Raw genomic sequence first — 16,539 nt, 5'->3', positions numbered from 1 at the left:
ATTAGATTTTTAAGCCAGTTAAAATTATTTAAAAATATGTTTGTTTTGATAATAAAATAAGTGATAAAAATCTAATTATCTTTTTAAGACAAAGATTTATTAAATATAACAAAAAGTTTATATAAAATTTAAAACATTTTTTAAATGAGATAAATCAACAGTTTATTTTTCTACATTATTATCATATTTAATCAAAATCAGAAAAAATATAGAAAAATATTTGATTAGATTATATCAGATATAAAGTTAGATCTTATCTGCAAGGACAATCAAATTAATTCTAATAAATCAATTTTTTAAATACTGAAATACTTAATAAGCAAATGATAAAAACAAAAACCGCTTTTCCTGCAAAAGAGATCACACTTCCAAGTTTATAAATATTTGATAAAAGAAAATATGCTAAAGTTAATGAAATAAGATATTCAAGATATAAAAAAAGAGTAAATCATTTACAGATAGTGTTAAAACAATCTAAGATTATTGAAAATATATTATATTTTCTTGATATGAAGAGTTTAGGTAGAATGGCATCTCTAAACTCGAAATTTCGTATGATTATAAAGCACTTCATATTAAATTACTCTTTAGAATAAATTAACAAAAATGTTATCAGCAATGACATAATAATACATAACTTTCAAGATCATATCAAAAAAAAATTTAAACTAATAGATTTAGTTGACTAAATCAGCTAAAATGAAATAAAACATATAGATTAAAGCTATCACTTTGTATAAAAGTAAATTTTACTTATTGGCTTACAAAATAATGGACATCTGATAAATTAAGAGAATTTAGTTATTCCTTACATATTATAAAAAGGGCTTAGGAGTTGCTTTTAAGATATATTTTAGTTCTAATATCCTTTTCCTTAGAAATATTATGCTGAAAATTAAATTCCTTTCTTTTCTGAAAGTGTTAATCTCTCTGACAATGTTAATTTCTTGATAGAAACTATTTATGAAACTATATTACTTAGAAATAAATACAAAGGAACGTTTTATTATCAAAAAAATCAACAAATTTTTGTTAAAGCTTATAAAACAAACAAATAAATTGAAAAAATTAAAAATTTTGTTGCTAAAATAGAACCTCTAAGATTTAAAAAGAAAAATGGTGTTTACGAGTTCTTAAATAAAAATTGCTTGAGTTTAATAATGAGCTTTTTAGATATCAAATCAGTTCTAAATTTAAAACTTTCATCTAAAAAAATGAGCTAATTGGTAGATATTGCTTCTAAAGGCCTTATTGAAAATCTAAACTTTAAGAAAGAAGAGCTCATGATTCAGTAAAATATGGATGAGCAAGAATTTGAAAAAAATACAATTTTTCTCAACTATTATCTTTTATCAGAAAAAATATAAAGTTGTAATTCAAATAAACTTTTATCGTTTGAGGATTCTTAAGTAATTGTTGATTATTTTAAAGATATTGACTTCATATATGAAAATACTACTTTTTAGATTAATAGAGTTCTTATTTAAAATTAATTGAACTTATAAGAAAAAATATATGCAAATTTTATTGAATCATTTTATTCTACCTAAAATCATATTTCAGGTGTGAAATTTATTGCTCATTACAAGCAAAGCAGCGCCTTGATCTAGGAATATTTAAATTAAATTCAAGATATTCTAAAAGATAAAATATCTTAAGATTTATTTGTTAAAATGATTGAATTCATAAAAATCTTTAATGCTCAGCAGCAAATATTATTTTACAAAAACTTACTAAAATAATCTTTAAAAATTCCATACATATATAAAATAAATTGGATAATATTGTTTTCTTGATCTTTAATTAAATATTTATTTGTTTTTAATTATTTTTACATCTAAAAAAATTCTTTTTCCATAACTTAACTTTAACTTTTATTCATTAAAATTTTATAAATTCTCAACAAAAATATTTCTTTTAACTTATTTTATACTAACTATTTTGTAATAAATTTAATTCTAAAAGTATCAAATTTTATCATAAATTAATTTTTTTTAAGAATATATTTTTATTTTTTTTCATTATTGCTTTTGTTTTTAAAATGATTTATATATTTAAAATAAATATACTGTATTTTTATTATTTTGGATTTTAGGTGAATAGGGTTAATCGTTGAATTTATATTCTTATTGCTTTAATTAAAAATGTTCAGAATTATTCAATATCGGCCTTAATATCTAAGAACTCAGGGTATTTAGGATTTTAAAATAATGAAATTGTAATTTGATAAAGTAAATTTAAGTTAGATTATTAATAACGTTATTTTAAGTTTATTAAAAAAACTCTAAAAATATATCTTAATTTGATAATTTAAAATTATCTTTTTTAATTAATTTTTAAAAAATTTAAAAAAGTAAATGTTACACAAAATCATTATTTTGATGAGTAACTAAATATTTTATATAAATAAATAGTGATTTGTTTTCGTGAAATTTTTAATGAAAGATTTCAAGCTTTTGAGAAAAGCTATGAATGGTAAAGATTTAATTTTAGAGTATTATCTATTGTTTTAGAGTAATAAAATGATTGGAACTTAAATTATCATTAATTGAAATTAAGTAAAGATTACTTGCCAAATAAAATTTCATAGCTTTCTCTTGGATTTTGAAGAGGAGATTTGCTTGCTGTCTTAAAAGTTTATTGTTTTAATAAGAAATTGAATTTGAGAAAAGGATTTAACAAAATTTGCAATTTATTATTAATCATTCAATATATTAATAAATACTGAACATAATTAAATATATCTTACGCATAAGTCATCAACTTATATAAAGTAAAAACAGTAGGATAAATTTATAAAGCAAATTAAAATGAATTCATAAGAACTCCGATCGAATTCTTTATAGCTAACACAGCAAAGAAGCTAAAAGCTAGAATAAAAAACTCCTCTAAAGCGAATTAGGGTTGGAGAAAATGCACGTTTACATTAACCAGTTATCTAAAATAGAACTTCTCTTTCATATATTCACACTACTTCGACAAGTTAAATTAATTTTAGCAAGCATGATATTCCTAATTCCCCAAGTAGCATAGTGCATTTAGAATAGTATTTTAAAGAGTAATAATGTAAATTTTAATAGTATTTCAAAAGCTTTAAGCCAATTATTTTGCTGCTTTTTTTTTCAGAATTGATTCAGATTTTTATTTTTAAAAATAGGTCAATTGATTAAACTAAACATGGTAATCAAAGCACTTAAAAGGGATTAAAGTAGAGAAATTTTTAGGAACATTTAGATAAACTTGAAATCAACAAGCTTGAAAGCGAAAACCATACTTTGCCACCTCTTAAAGAATCAAGCAAATAATTAATTGAGAATAATAGCAATACAATTAGTTAGTTAGTTCAAAGCTGCAAAAAACTAAATATTACATCTTTTGGCAATATTCCATTTAACAACATGAGTCCTAAGAGTGAAAAAGGATTCCATGTAAATGGCGCCAACAAAATATAGGCATTTAATTCTGAATAAATAAATAATATCATCAATCCTGCTTTAAAAGTATAGATTGTACCTAATACAAAAGAATAAACTAAAAGCATCAATTAGTCTACGACTCAAAATTATATTATCAGTTAAGTTTAAAATGTTAGCACATTATAGAACTAGTCAATAGTTAAAGAGAAGCTCTAATCTCTTTAAAGTTTCTGTTCTCCTAAAACTCTTTCTTCAAAAAAATCTAAACAAGATGGAGCTCCAGAGAGTAAAGTAGAATCTTTTGCATCACCTACTTCAATCAATAGTAAAACCGAAGAAAATAAGAACTATTTAATGAAAAAACAATTTTCAGAAGGTATTCTAAAGCTGATGAAAACAGATTCACCCTTAAGAATGCAACAGAGTTCATTTTATGCAAAAAATAGTTATTTTAATAACATTTAAAATTTAAATAAGACACAAACAAAAGATACTTAAACATATTCTTCAGTAGATAAAAATGCAAATTAATAGCAAGCAAACAAAAGCAGCATAGGAAGAAAAAGGGCAACCATGCAAGAATTTTTCACTAACAGACTAAACACAAAAAACAATACTTAATAAGATAAAATGTAAAGTTATGATGATTTTTCTCTGAAATAAGCGCATTCCACTTCATAGTAAACAAATAATAAATTAAGCAGCAGTAGTATAACCTAGTACTCAAAACTAGAAGATGTTTCTAAAATATTGCAAATGCAAGTTTCTAATGCTTTAACAGATGTGCCAAGAAGTATTTAAATATTTATTTTCTATTTCTTTTAATAGGGGTATTTAAATCAATTTAGTCCATTAAAAATTTGTTATTATTTTATTTCATAATTTTCTTAATATTTTATTAAAAAATTATTTTATATTAAAAATACCAGCTCAAATGTGTAATAAAAAATTTTTTAAATATTTGAGAATACAAATTAGTACATTTTTAAATTGTTAAAAGGGGAAAATATAAACAATAAAATTTTAATTTTGAATCATTTTCAATACTTTTTGATTTAAAAGCTAATTAAAAATACATTTTCTAAAAATAGATAGAGCAGATTTAAAGGAATTAATTAAGTGGTTTGAATTGATTAAAAAGTAAAATGAAGAGCAGAATAAATATAATATAAATGAGAAAAGGAAGAAATAATTAGAAATCATACAAGTTTGTTTTAAAGAGTTGAGCCATTAAATTAGGATTGATTTTTTGGAAAGAGAACAATTTTTTAAAATGGTTTGGAATGAGAATGTTAATTATTATAAAAGCTTCATAGAAGATTTTGAATAGATAAAAATAAAATTAAATACTGATGCTGATTCAGAGTACAATCGAGTTAGCAACTTCTACCAATAATATATCAAAACAAAAGATTTGGCTACAGAAGAAGCATTTCTAGAGAAAAGAAATGCTGAGAAAAAATTAGAAGAAATTAAATAAGAGCTGACTGCAAATTAATAAATCTAAGACTCATTAAAAGAAGAGGTGAATAAATTTAAAAAGATTTGCATGTTTCTTAAAAAGAAGCTCGTAACAGTGACTAAAGAGTTAGAGGGAGTGATGTAAAGATAAGAAGACAGAGCACGACATAGCAAGCACCAACTTAACGAGTATTTTAAAGACTAGATGCAAAAATTAAAATAATAAGGATTAAATATCTCTTAATAAAATGAATCAACTATTTAAAGTAATTTTTAATTAAAAATTATTTTAAATTAAATTATTATGTTTTTATTTAATCAGATTTAATTGAGTAATTGAGATAAGCGAATGATAATTTAACAACTTAGTAAAAGTAGAATATTGTGTAGGATTAAAAGCAGGAGTAAGAAGAATAGTAAAAAAATAAAAATAATAATGAAGAAGATGAGGAAGAATAAGAATAAGAGGATGATGATAATTTTACTTTTGAGTATAATGAAGGAGGAGACTTGGTTCAAGGAGTTGATTAGTTAAATGCAGTTATAGTAAATACTGAATAAGAAGTTAAAAAAGAATGTAAAGAGACTGAGGTCGATGATTAATTAAGAAGAATGTACATGAAAGATGTAGAAGTTTAAACTAAATTATATTTAGTTGATAATAAATTTGATGCTGTTTTGTATGATGTAGAAACTATGAATGATATATTTGATTTTTATGTCTATAAGTAGTAAATGGATGAATAAGTTGACAAATTTGATGTTAATCAGTTTATGCAGTAGCTTGGAGAATAGGATTAGATAGAGAATTAGAATTTTGTTTAAACTATCACTAATATTAGAATGGATAGTATAGAAGAGAGTAGTAGTAATAATGATAGTAAAAATTAAAGTGATAGTAGCAACTCAAGTGATAGTGAAGAAAGTGAAACAGAAGATTAAACTAAAAAATTGTAGAAAGAAAATAAAAAATAAAAATTAGCAAGATAATCAAAAATTTTGTAGAATTTGCATCCATAATTAATGGTCACAGCAGCTAAAAAAGATTATGATAGTTTAAGAGGATTTTAATAGAGATAAAGTATTAGGTAGAGACTTTCAATAAGACAAAATGTTTTCAATTCTAATAGACACTTAGCTTTATACCTTGAACAGTATTTGTCTAGTAATTTTATTAATGATATCATAAGTATTTTTGCTGAAAAAATAACTGGATAAGCTGATCCTAATGTTTCCTCTTCAGTAAACTTACTTGAAGTGCCTTCTATGCTGTAAGCACCAAGAGTAGTTGGAGGTCCTAGAAAGAGTATTTTGAATATGATTGATACTAATCCTTTTGTATAGAAAAAAAGAAATGAGTTAAAATAAAAACTAAACTAGCTTTTAGATCCTGAAAAACTTAAAACTGTGCTTGATGATGCAGGATTAAAAGTGACTAGCTCAAATACAGAATCGAAATTAGAAAAATTCGTTAAAATATATTAAATGTCATAGTTAAAAGGATAAGAGTTGTAAGTATAGCTAAAAGGTGCTAAGTAAATGCTGGATAAATACTAAGAAGACTTAAAATTAAACAATGAAAAATTAATTGATAAAGAATAGCTAACAGAAGAATAAAAAACTGAAATAAATCGTCTCGAATAAATTATAAGAGATCTCTAAGGCGAATTAGAAATGTCACTAAAAAGAGAAAAAGAAAATTTGGTAAATAAATATATTTTCTTTAAATATTACTTTACTTTAAAATTAATCAATTTATTCAAATAAATATTTTAAAAATTTACAAAATATTGAAAGTATTTTTCAAAGGATAAAAAACTTCCAACTTATAAATTGAAGATGTTATTATTTGTTCTTCAAAATTTTTTGATTAATTTTTAAGCTATTTTATAAATTTAGTTGAGTTTTATTTGATTTATATAAAAATTAACAATTTCTTAATAGTAATAGATGAAAAAAGGCACATTAGAAAATATTGAAGAGAGCGAAATGCAAGTTAAGTCTAAATAACCTAGAATATTTAGATAGAGAAGAGAAAAAAAAGAAGTAACTGCTTTCTAGCTAGGTAAAAAAATTAACATAGAATGGGAGTTCTAGAAGTAATAGAATTCTGGTAAGTAAATTGTCGAAAAAGCAAAAAATAAAAAGATGGCGAAATTCCATAATTTTATGACTGTAAAAACTGTTTTGAAATAGATATCTATGTTATATAACGAGAGGATGGTAGTTACTAAGGAAAATAGCAATTATAAAGACATAGAATTTTCCAACTTCGTTTATAACTTTTACAGTGCATAATATGGTGTCAAAAAGATAGCAGATCAGAAGTTTCTTATTTTAATTCTCTCCATCAAAAAATATAGTTAAATACTTAGGATTAATATGTTTTCAAGATTCTTAGGTCTTCAAGAGGGAAACATGAATTTTACTACTGATGAACTCAATAAGTATATAGATGTGCTAGATTTTATTAATAATGTTTCTTAAGCAGGTAATTAATTATTTATTTATTTTTGAATTTATACTATTGATATTAATAAAAATCTTTTATTCGTTTATTTATTTATTCTTTGATTAATTTATTAATTAATTAATTTATTCTTTTGATTAGCTTATTCATCTATAAGTTTATTCTTTTGTTTTGTTTGAAAGATTTTACAAATTTAAAAATATTCATAAATTAGGAACAAACTTTACTAATAACGAGAGCGAGTAGAAATATTTAGTTCCTTACATTAAAGCGGTTCACTACATCAGTTAATTTGGTGATTCTCGTATGAAGACAGAGGAAAATTAAGAACTTAGAAGAGAAGTAGAAAACATGAAGTTTATGGACTCAAACAAGACTGCTGTTTTGGATTTTGACTAATTTATGAATAGGATGCTTGCTACTTATAAAATACTTGTAAATAGAGCAAAATAATATGTTATAAATGCATTTAATGCTTGTGATTTGGATGGTAATAAAAAATGCAACTTCAACGAATGGAGCTTACTTAATAGACACATAGAGCCAGATAAATTTGATGATGATTAAATTATTCAAATTTTTGAAGACAATGCTGACATTATAGAAGAAGATGGAGAGAAAAATCTATCTTTTGATAAATTTGCTGTGGTCAGTCTTGAATATGAGCTTTTTAGTGATGAAGCGTAAGATCGTTATTTAGAAATCACTAACCCTCTTCAATTCAAAATAAAATATGATTCATTAATGCAAATTTGGCCAAGCAAATCTATTGATATTTAAAAAAGATTTTATAATCTTTAAAATATTGATGAAGAAACAAAAGAAGAATGGTTAAATATTATCAAAGTTTTAGATGAAAAGCTTAACACTTTAGTTTTTTCGAATTCTAATGTGAAGCCACTTCTAATTGCCTACACAATATTAGATAGAGAATCAAATTTATTAGAAGTGGATAACATTGAATACCTCAAAAGTCTTAATAATATTTAAAATCAGTCGTCACAGAGCCCTGAAAAATAGTCTCCAATCTGATTTTTAATTTCAATTTAACAAGTTATTTGCAAGCTAATTAAGAAGAATAAAAAACAATAAAATTTAAATTATTAACTTAATGTTAATTTGAGTAAATATAAAGTAAAATTATCTAAATTTATTAATTAAAATAAGAATTTAAAAGTTTTTATGCTAATCTTTAAATCAAAACAAAAAGAAAGATAAATTCGTATTTAGAATTAAAGTTTTTTAATATATTTTACATAAAGTTTATTACCTTTTGTACAATAAAATATTATCAGATTTAAAAAGTAATGAGATATTTGTTCTTTTTTTTATATTTTTGTCAATGTATATTAAATTAAAATTCTGCTTAAAAAAAGCAGAATTGTATAAATTTTTTCTTGAATTATATTATTTGTTCTTTAGTATCCTTTTTAATTTTAAAATTTATTACTTGTAATTAAAAGTTAGTTTTAAATTTAAATAATAACTGTTCAATAAAAGTCTGGGATAAAATATATTAAAATATCTAAAAAAATTATAAAGGCAATATATCTTTTTATAAATTCTACTTATTCCAGTTTTTTTTTAAAGTAGCTTTTCATGAAATAATATCTAAATTTATTTCAAAATAAACTGTTTTATGAAGAGTATATTATGGATTGACTAGTTTATAAGCATTTATTATAAATCATGTTAAAAAATTTTTCTAGCCTAATGAATAACTAAAACAAGCAAATTATTATAAAAGAAACTATTATCTATATCTTGGGCATTATATCCAGACTTAAACAATTGAGAAAAGGCGTATGCTCCCAAGAAAGAGTTTAAAACTTCTAGAAAGAAGTATAAAATTGCTTACAAAATTTTAATTTAAATGAGATTCGTTTTTTCTGTTGAATAAATTAAAGAAATTTTAATTTTCAATTCAAAGTTTATTCTTTTTATTTAAAGTTAATATCAAATTTTTCTATTTACTATACTTTTTAATCAACCCAAATTTATCTCGAGTAGAAAATGGGGATAATTTAAAAATGAGACTGCAAAATTTAGCATCAAACATAAACTCATTAAAGAAGTTAATTAGGAAAATTGATGTAAAATAATTTCTGATTTGTTTAAATGAGCAGCTATTTTATTTCTAACCCACCCATAACATTTATGTTTTATTATTAATGTTGCTTGAAATATTGTATAAAATTTTTTTCTTCTAAAAGTAAAAAAATAGTAAAGATTTATTTTAAACTTTTAATAATAGAAAAGCAATAATGAATGGAATTTAAAAAATAAAAAAATCAATAAAAAAAATAAAACAATTATTACATATTATTTTCTTATGCATATATTTATTTTTTTTTTTTTGCTAAATTTATTTTATTAATATCTCAAAATATTTAAATATCCAAAAATTAATTATCAATTTAATCATTTATTTTAAGGTGAAATAATAAAATTACATCAACTGCTTTTGTATAATCTTTAAGATTATTCATATCAACAAAATTGGATATGATATGATTTTCAATGATTTTAATCTAATATCTTATAATTATTTAAAAAATCATCAAAAATATATTTTAATATAATTGCGTATATTTTTTTTTAATTATTAATATACTTTTTTTAAATATATAAATAAGTAAAAAACAAGCAAACCCTTCCCAACTTAAATAGCTTTAAAAATGAAAATATTATCTAGGAAAGCTATAAGCCTATTTTTTTTCATTTAGTTGATTAGACTGCAAATGAGATACGCGTAGCTATGCTAATAAGAAATAACAGAATAATTAAAATAATAATCAATAGAGTATGACTGTATTGATTAAAAGATTGTAATCTAAAATTAATAATTAATATCATTAAAAATGGATCTTAACGAATTAGAAATATTTTCTAATTTAATCATTCAAAATGTAGAAAAATTTTAAATTGATTCAATTAATATTTAAGCTTGCTTTGTCAATTTAGTTGATAAGTAAAGCTCATTCATATAGATAAATAACATTAATACTCTTGTTGTAGGAGACATAATTATTGAGTAGACTTTAGTTTAATAGCTAAATGAAATAATAAATGTTAATAATATTGATTAGATTTCAATTAATTAATTTATAATCAATGCTGGTTTTTCATTTGACTCATAAAATATTCATCATTAAAAGTCTATAGGAATGAATGAAAAACTAGGTTAAAATTAAAAAGATTTAATTGATAACATTTTAATTTAAATATCTGGAAGTAAAATAAACATAAATCAATTAACTATGAATACTCAATTCAGTTCTATTATTTATATCACTTCTGAGTAAATTTTATAAATAAACTAGATTAAAATTAATATGTAAAACTAAAGTGTTGATTAATAAAATGAATTGTGTAAGATTCAAGTCGGTAGTCTTTCTTAGTTTTTTGTTGATTCAATAATAATAATTGCAAACGAAGAACCTGTCTTATAATCGAATGTTTTAATTATTAATTTATTTGCAAATAACTTATTGAAAATAGGATATTTTGAATTAAATTTGTCTTTCATAACATATTACTCTATTGAAATAAATATAATAAACAGCTTTTAAGACAAATATATGCTTAGAATCTTTGATAATCAAAGTTTGGAAATAAATAAAATCTATTATAATTGCATATAAGAATTGGGATCAACTAATTATTCTTTTGATATTTCCGGATTTAAGAGTGTTTAAATAAATGAAATTAAGTATGGATAGAGTTTTTTCTTATTTTGGACTTTTAAAATTAGTCTTTGTGAAAACGTCTTCGTATAAAGAATTTAGGTTTATTAAGAAAATATTGAAGATGGTCTTTATAATGGAACAATAGAATTTAGTTAAATAGACAATTTAGTACTTGACAATATAATATTAGAAAATGTTATTCATACTTTTTTGTTTAATTTTTTAGAAATAGAAAGTTCAAAAGTTTTAATTAAAAATATCTTATTATCTAATTTTTAAAATATCAACTATAGCAATTTTAATATAATTAATTGCCCTAGCGTCGAAATAAACAATATTATTATATAAAACTCTCTGATACTTAATCAGATAATTTAATTTTCATAAGTTAAGAACATTAAAATGACCAATTTTTAATTTAAAGCTCAAGTTAAAAATGACAAAGACTAGTATTTTTATAATTATATTAATCCCACATATTTAATATATGTGGAGGAAACTGATTTATTAATAATTAATAGATTTTAAATAGATTTTAACAATAATTATTATGGATTACTTTATGCAGAAAATTTAACTTAAATTGTAATTGAAGAAACTTAGTTAAAAAATGCTTTTGCAATTAATTAAGGAGGTTGTCTATATTTATCTAATAAATATGACTAGCTAAAATAAACATTTATTACTTTAAGAAATAGCTATTTTTATAATTTTTATAGTACTTATTTTGGTGGATGTATTTATGGTGGTTAAATTGCTTTGATTGAAAATGCTGAATTTAAATATTGCTCTAGCTATGTTGGTGGTGCTTTGTATATTTCAAACTAATCTGATTAAGATGAGCTCAATAAAATTACATTTGAAGAAAATAAAGCTGAATTATATGGTCATAACTACAGCTTTTATATTCAGGATATTTTCGTTACCAAAGTTTACGAGTACAACCCTTAGTTCTAAAAAACTAATTTATTTTTATTCTAATTAAACAATACTTTTAATTTTATAAAAGGAATGAATTATATTCTCGCTCTTTAGTTTAAAATAAATGACTAGTTGTACCCTTAAAATAATTAAAATGTTTAATCTTTAAATATGTATTACTACTTAAAAGAATCCTAAAATTTTTAAAGTGACGTCGAATTAGATATTAAAAAACCATTTTTATCTTTTTATTTAGATGCATATCAAGGTGTACGTTTATATCTAATTAGTTTACTAATTGGAGATGTAAAATATGATCTTAAACATGTGTTTACTTATGGATAAATTGATTATTGTCCATAAAATATGGAAAAGACATATATTAACTTTAAATAAAAAGTATTTTTATGCAAATATTGCGATTAATAGCAAACAATATAAACTTAGCAACTAGAAAATGGTTAGGAGCTTAGCCTATGTCAATCATGTAATAGTTAATACTTTTCTAATTGTTTTGCTTATTATTCTGAATTAAGGGAAGGTTATTGGAGAAAGTCATACTCTCTTAATAAAAATGAAATTGTCCCTTGTACGATATAACCATAAAATTGCATTGGAGGTTATGAGTTAGAGAATAATTTATGTTACTAAGGTCACATAGGACCTTAATGCTTAAACTGTGATATAAAAGGATAATATTGGGGTAGCTAGTATTCTTCATATGGTAACTTTTCCTGTACCAAATGTAGTGATATCAAAAAAAACACTTTAAAAATTTTTATTATAATTGTATTAATTCTAATGAGCATAGGAATTATCATAATTAGTACTTTTAAAAGCTTATAAAACTAGATTTTAGCACTATATCTTTCAAAAATGAACCTATTTTACATTGAAAAAAGTCTTCTTCTATAAAATTTAGCATCTATTTATGTCAAGCTACTACTGTTTAATTTTTCAATCTATCAAACTTCTAATGGATTTACTAATATTGATATTTTTAATTCTATCAAGGATGCTTCAATATCATTAGTTGATCCTCTAAACTCATAGATAATTTCTATAGATTGCTTGCTTATCCAAATTAACCCTAATTTATAAAGCATTGGATTTGCTAATGTTATTCTTTACTCAATACTACCCTGTTTCTTATTTTTATTTGCTATTCTTGTTATATTAATAATTATGCTAGTAAAGAAGTAGAACAATAAAAAAAGATAGCTTTATAGAATGCTGATTTCCTTTTAGTACATTTTTATAATAATATTTAATCCTATTTTCATATATATAAGCTTAGAAAGCTTTTTTTGTCTGAACTTGTACCAAGATAAGTACTACTCTTTGATAGATCTTAGCCTTGAGTGTTCTTAAAGTGATTATTTGAGTAGAATTAGGTCAATTACTATTCCTATTTTTGTTATATTCGTTAACATCATCCCAATAGTTATGTTTTCTATAATATTCTTTAATAGGCAAAAATTAAATAAAATAAAAATAACTCTGTCGTTTGGATTTTTTTATAAAGAATACAAAAAGCAACATTACTACTGGGAATTTGTGAGGTTAATTATGAAATTAATTCTAGTATCAATTAGTATTGGTTTTAAATAGTATGCTTTTATTTCAGGAATAATATAAACACTATTTCTGTTTATATATTATTCTGCTATTTAAAAATTAAACCCATTTAAGTTAAGAATTTTAAATTAGCTAGAAAAGGTGTCAGTTTCTTTATCAATAATGATCTTACAAACTTCTTTACTTTTCTTACAATTTGGCTAAAATGAAAATTAAAGTATACTTCTTTTTGTTGAAATTGTCTATATCTCTTCTTAATCTCTAAACTTAATATTTGTTATTATTCTGATAGTCTTAATAGTCACTTCGATCTTCCAAAAATACATTATTAAACTATATTAAAAATATTAATGGAGGTGTTTGCAATATTTTATTCAAAAAAGTTTACTCTAAGTATAAAAAGTAAATAAAAATTATAAAAAACTAAGGAAATGTGTTTCTATTATTACTTAAAGTCAAATTAGTTAAATTGATTCTCTTATCTAATCTTTTGAAATAGATTAATGAGGTATATTTTTGAATTTTATTAAGAATGAAAAGTTTTAATTGAAATAAAAAATCCATCTAAATTAAGATGAATCTAAGTTGAGGCAATCTTTTCTAAATTATAAAAGTAAAATGCAAAATATTTTAATATTAACTTATGATTTTTAATTATTTAAAAAATTAAATTTTAATAAGTATTTTATTTGTTTTTTTTTTTTAACACAAATGAATATTTTTATTTTATGTTTTGATTAAGATTTGATAAAACTGAAATTTTTATTTAATTAAAATAAATATCCTATTTTTAAAACCAAATCAAAAATTTTAGAAATTAAAATTTTTAGTTTAGACTAATTTTTATTGGCACCAGTTACTCCTAATGAAATAGCTGTATATTTATATAATAATTTAAAAAAATATTATTAAAAAAAAAAGAATTTGTAAATTAAATTTGCAGCAACATATAAAAATATAATAACATACATAAAGCAATATCATTTAATATATTATAACTTATTGCTAATTTTTTTTATATTCATATAATGAGTTGTGTGTTCTCCTGTTTCTTCTTTATTATAAATGAATCTTGAATCTAGGATTAGAAATTCTTCGAAGCTCTACAAACTTAATATTTATGTTTAGATTATTAATTAATAAATTAAAAGTACTTAAATAACTTTACTTAATTTTTTAATTTTAATAATTTTGAACTTAGCAAATATTTATTTATTTAATATGTTACTTTATTTAAATGCAAATAACAAATAAATTCCAAATTATTAAAGGACATCAATCTAATTTATGAAAAAGACTTTACCTTTTATTTAATATTTTATTTAAATCATTTTTTAAAATTGATCTTAAAATATTACCAGCTATTTATTAAATTTAAATTAGTTCAGTATCTATCTATCTATCCATTGATTAAAATTTATTTAGTTTTATTACTAACTATTTTTTTGTTATTAATTAATTAATTTTTTTAATAAAAAATAATAATTTCAAATAAATAAATACTACAGACAGCCTGTTAATTATTTTAACATTTAAATTTATTTTTCTATCATTTTTTAAATATCTGTTATTTTTACCCATTATTTCAATTTAGATTAAGGGTATTTTTATTCCTTCAAAAAATTGTGCAAGTATTTTACTATCTGTTTTATAAATTTATTTATATAGTAACTTAATAATATCTAAAATGTATCTATTACTCACTATTTTGAATAATTTATGAAATATTTATAATCTTCTAAAATATTTCAAAATATTTACCAAGTATTTTGTTAATAATTAGTTTATTTAATTGTATTTCATTTAAATTTTACTTCCTATATTTAAATTTAATTTAGCATTTCAAAACTAGAAAATAATTTTAAGTATTACATCCTATTGAATAATAAATAAATTTGTCATTTAGAACACCTAAAAATCTAAATTACTGCCTATTTAAGTTATTAAAATATATCTTTAGTTACTATCTATTTTGAAATAATAAATTTAGTTCATTCTTTCTATCTTAAATCATACAAAAACATTAATTACTATCTATTTAGAATTTAAATTTAGTTCATTCTTTCAATCTATCTTAAACAAGTCAAATATATTTATTACTCTCTTTTTTAAAATATTAAAGTTAGTGTATTGTTTCTTTAATCTTAAACAATTCAAAAATATTAAATATTAAAGTTAATTATTATTAATATTTTAAAGGATTCAAAAATATTACTTCCTATTTTGAAATATTAAAGTTAGTTGATAGTTTCTTTATATCTTAAATGATTCAAAAATATTACTTCCTATTTTGAAATGTTAAAGTTAATTTATTATTTATATCTTAAAGGATTCAAAAATATTACTCTCTATTTTGAAATATTAAAGTTAGTTGATAGTTTCTTTATATCTTAAATGATTCAAAAATATTACTCTCTATTTTGAAATGTTAAAGTTAATTTATTATTTATATCTTAAAACATTCAAAAATATTACTCTCTATTTTGAGATATTAAAATTAGTTCATTGTTTCTTTATTTCTTAAGTGATTCAAAAATATTACTTCCTATTTTGAAATGTTAAAGTTAATTTATTATTTCTATCTTAAAGGATTCAAAAATATTACAAGCTATTTTGAGATATTAAAATTAGTTCATTGTTTCTTTATTTCTTAAATGATTCAAAAATATTACTAGCTATTTTGAAATGTTAAAGTTAATTTATTATTTATATCTTAAAGGATTCAAAAATATTACTCTCTATTTTGAGATATTAAAATTAGTTCATTGTTTCTATATTTCTCAAATGATTCAAAAATATTACTTCCTATTTTGAAATGTTAAAGTTAATTTATTATTTATATCTTAAAGGATTCAAAAATATTACTCTCTATTTTAAGATATTAAAATTAGTTCATTGTTTCTTTATTTCTTAAATGATTCAAAAATATTACTTCCTATTTTGAAATGTTAAAGTTAATTTATTATTTCTATGTTAAAGGATTCAAAAATATTACTCTCTATTT

The 16,539-nt window shown here is 21.3% G+C and overlaps 7 protein-coding genes across 7 annotated transcripts; 5 read left to right on the top strand and 2 right to left on the bottom strand. All coding sequences in view use genetic code 6, as the record gives it.

Moving 5' to 3' along the window:
• Window positions 1-618: 618 nt before the first annotated feature.
• TTHERM_000222211 (F-box protein) lies at window positions 619-1,497 on the top strand (the record flags this gene model as incomplete). Its single annotated transcript, XM_012797252.1, has 3 exons — window positions 619-742; window positions 826-1,371; window positions 1,475-1,497. 3 exons carry the CDS (start codon window positions 619-621, stop codon window positions 1,495-1,497), a joined length of 693 nt encoding a protein of 230 aa, XP_012652706.1.
• A 1,313-nt stretch (window positions 1,498-2,810) lies between these two features.
• TTHERM_00222210 (F-box protein) lies at window positions 2,811-8,379 on the top strand (the record flags this gene model as incomplete). Its single annotated transcript, XM_001014149.2, has 6 exons — window positions 2,811-3,058; window positions 3,158-4,209; window positions 4,508-5,143; window positions 5,200-6,581; window positions 6,822-7,368; window positions 7,562-8,379. The coding sequence occupies 6 exons, from the start codon at window positions 2,811-2,813 to the stop codon at window positions 8,377-8,379; spliced, it is 4,683 nt and encodes a 1,560-aa protein (XP_001014149.2).
• A 1,829-nt stretch (window positions 8,380-10,208) lies between these two features.
• On the top strand, window positions 10,209-10,648 carry TTHERM_000222209 (hypothetical protein). The gene has a single exon (XM_012797251.1). The coding sequence runs from the start codon at window positions 10,255-10,257 to the stop codon at window positions 10,516-10,518; it is 264 nt and encodes an 87-aa protein (XP_012652705.1). The 5' UTR covers window positions 10,209-10,254; the 3' UTR covers window positions 10,519-10,648.
• Window positions 10,649-11,231: 583 nt separating this feature from the next.
• On the top strand, window positions 11,232-12,085 carry TTHERM_000222208 (transmembrane protein, putative; the record flags this gene model as incomplete). Its single annotated transcript, XM_012797250.1, has 3 exons — window positions 11,232-11,485; window positions 11,558-11,986; window positions 12,046-12,085. The coding sequence occupies exons 1-3, from the start codon at window positions 11,439-11,441 to the stop codon at window positions 12,083-12,085; spliced, it is 516 nt and encodes a 171-aa protein (XP_012652704.1). The 5' UTR covers window positions 11,232-11,438.
• Window positions 12,086-12,232: 147 nt separating this feature from the next.
• On the top strand, window positions 12,233-13,623 carry TTHERM_000222206 (transmembrane protein, putative). Its single transcript, XM_012797249.1, has one exon. It carries the CDS (start codon window positions 12,262-12,264, stop codon window positions 12,760-12,762), a length of 501 nt encoding a protein of 166 aa, XP_012652703.1. The 5' UTR covers window positions 12,233-12,261; the 3' UTR covers window positions 12,763-13,623.
• On the bottom strand, window positions 12,923-13,393 carry TTHERM_000222207 (transmembrane protein, putative; the record flags this gene model as incomplete). The annotated part of the gene is made up of 1 exon (XM_012797248.1): window positions 12,923-13,393. One exon carries the CDS (start codon window positions 13,391-13,393, stop codon window positions 12,923-12,925), a length of 471 nt encoding a protein of 156 aa, XP_012652702.1.
• Window positions 13,624-14,336: 713 nt separating the features above from the next.
• TTHERM_000222205 (transmembrane protein, putative) lies at window positions 14,337-14,839 on the bottom strand (the record flags this gene model as incomplete). The annotated part of the gene is made up of 2 exons (XM_012797247.1): window positions 14,337-14,645; window positions 14,704-14,839. Coding segments are annotated over 2 exons (444 nt in total), but the record flags the coding sequence as incomplete, so codon positions are not given.
• Between the last annotated feature and the right edge of the window lie 1,700 nt (window positions 14,840-16,539).

This window comes from Tetrahymena thermophila (assembly GCF_000189635.1).
Source record: "Tetrahymena thermophila SB210 genomic scaffold scf_8254665, whole genome shotgun sequence".
Taxonomy (NCBI): Eukaryota; Ciliophora; class Oligohymenophorea; order Hymenostomatida; family Tetrahymenidae; genus Tetrahymena; species Tetrahymena thermophila.
Note: the sequence above shows the minus strand (reverse complement) of the source record. Positions and strands in the feature narration are given on the sequence as shown.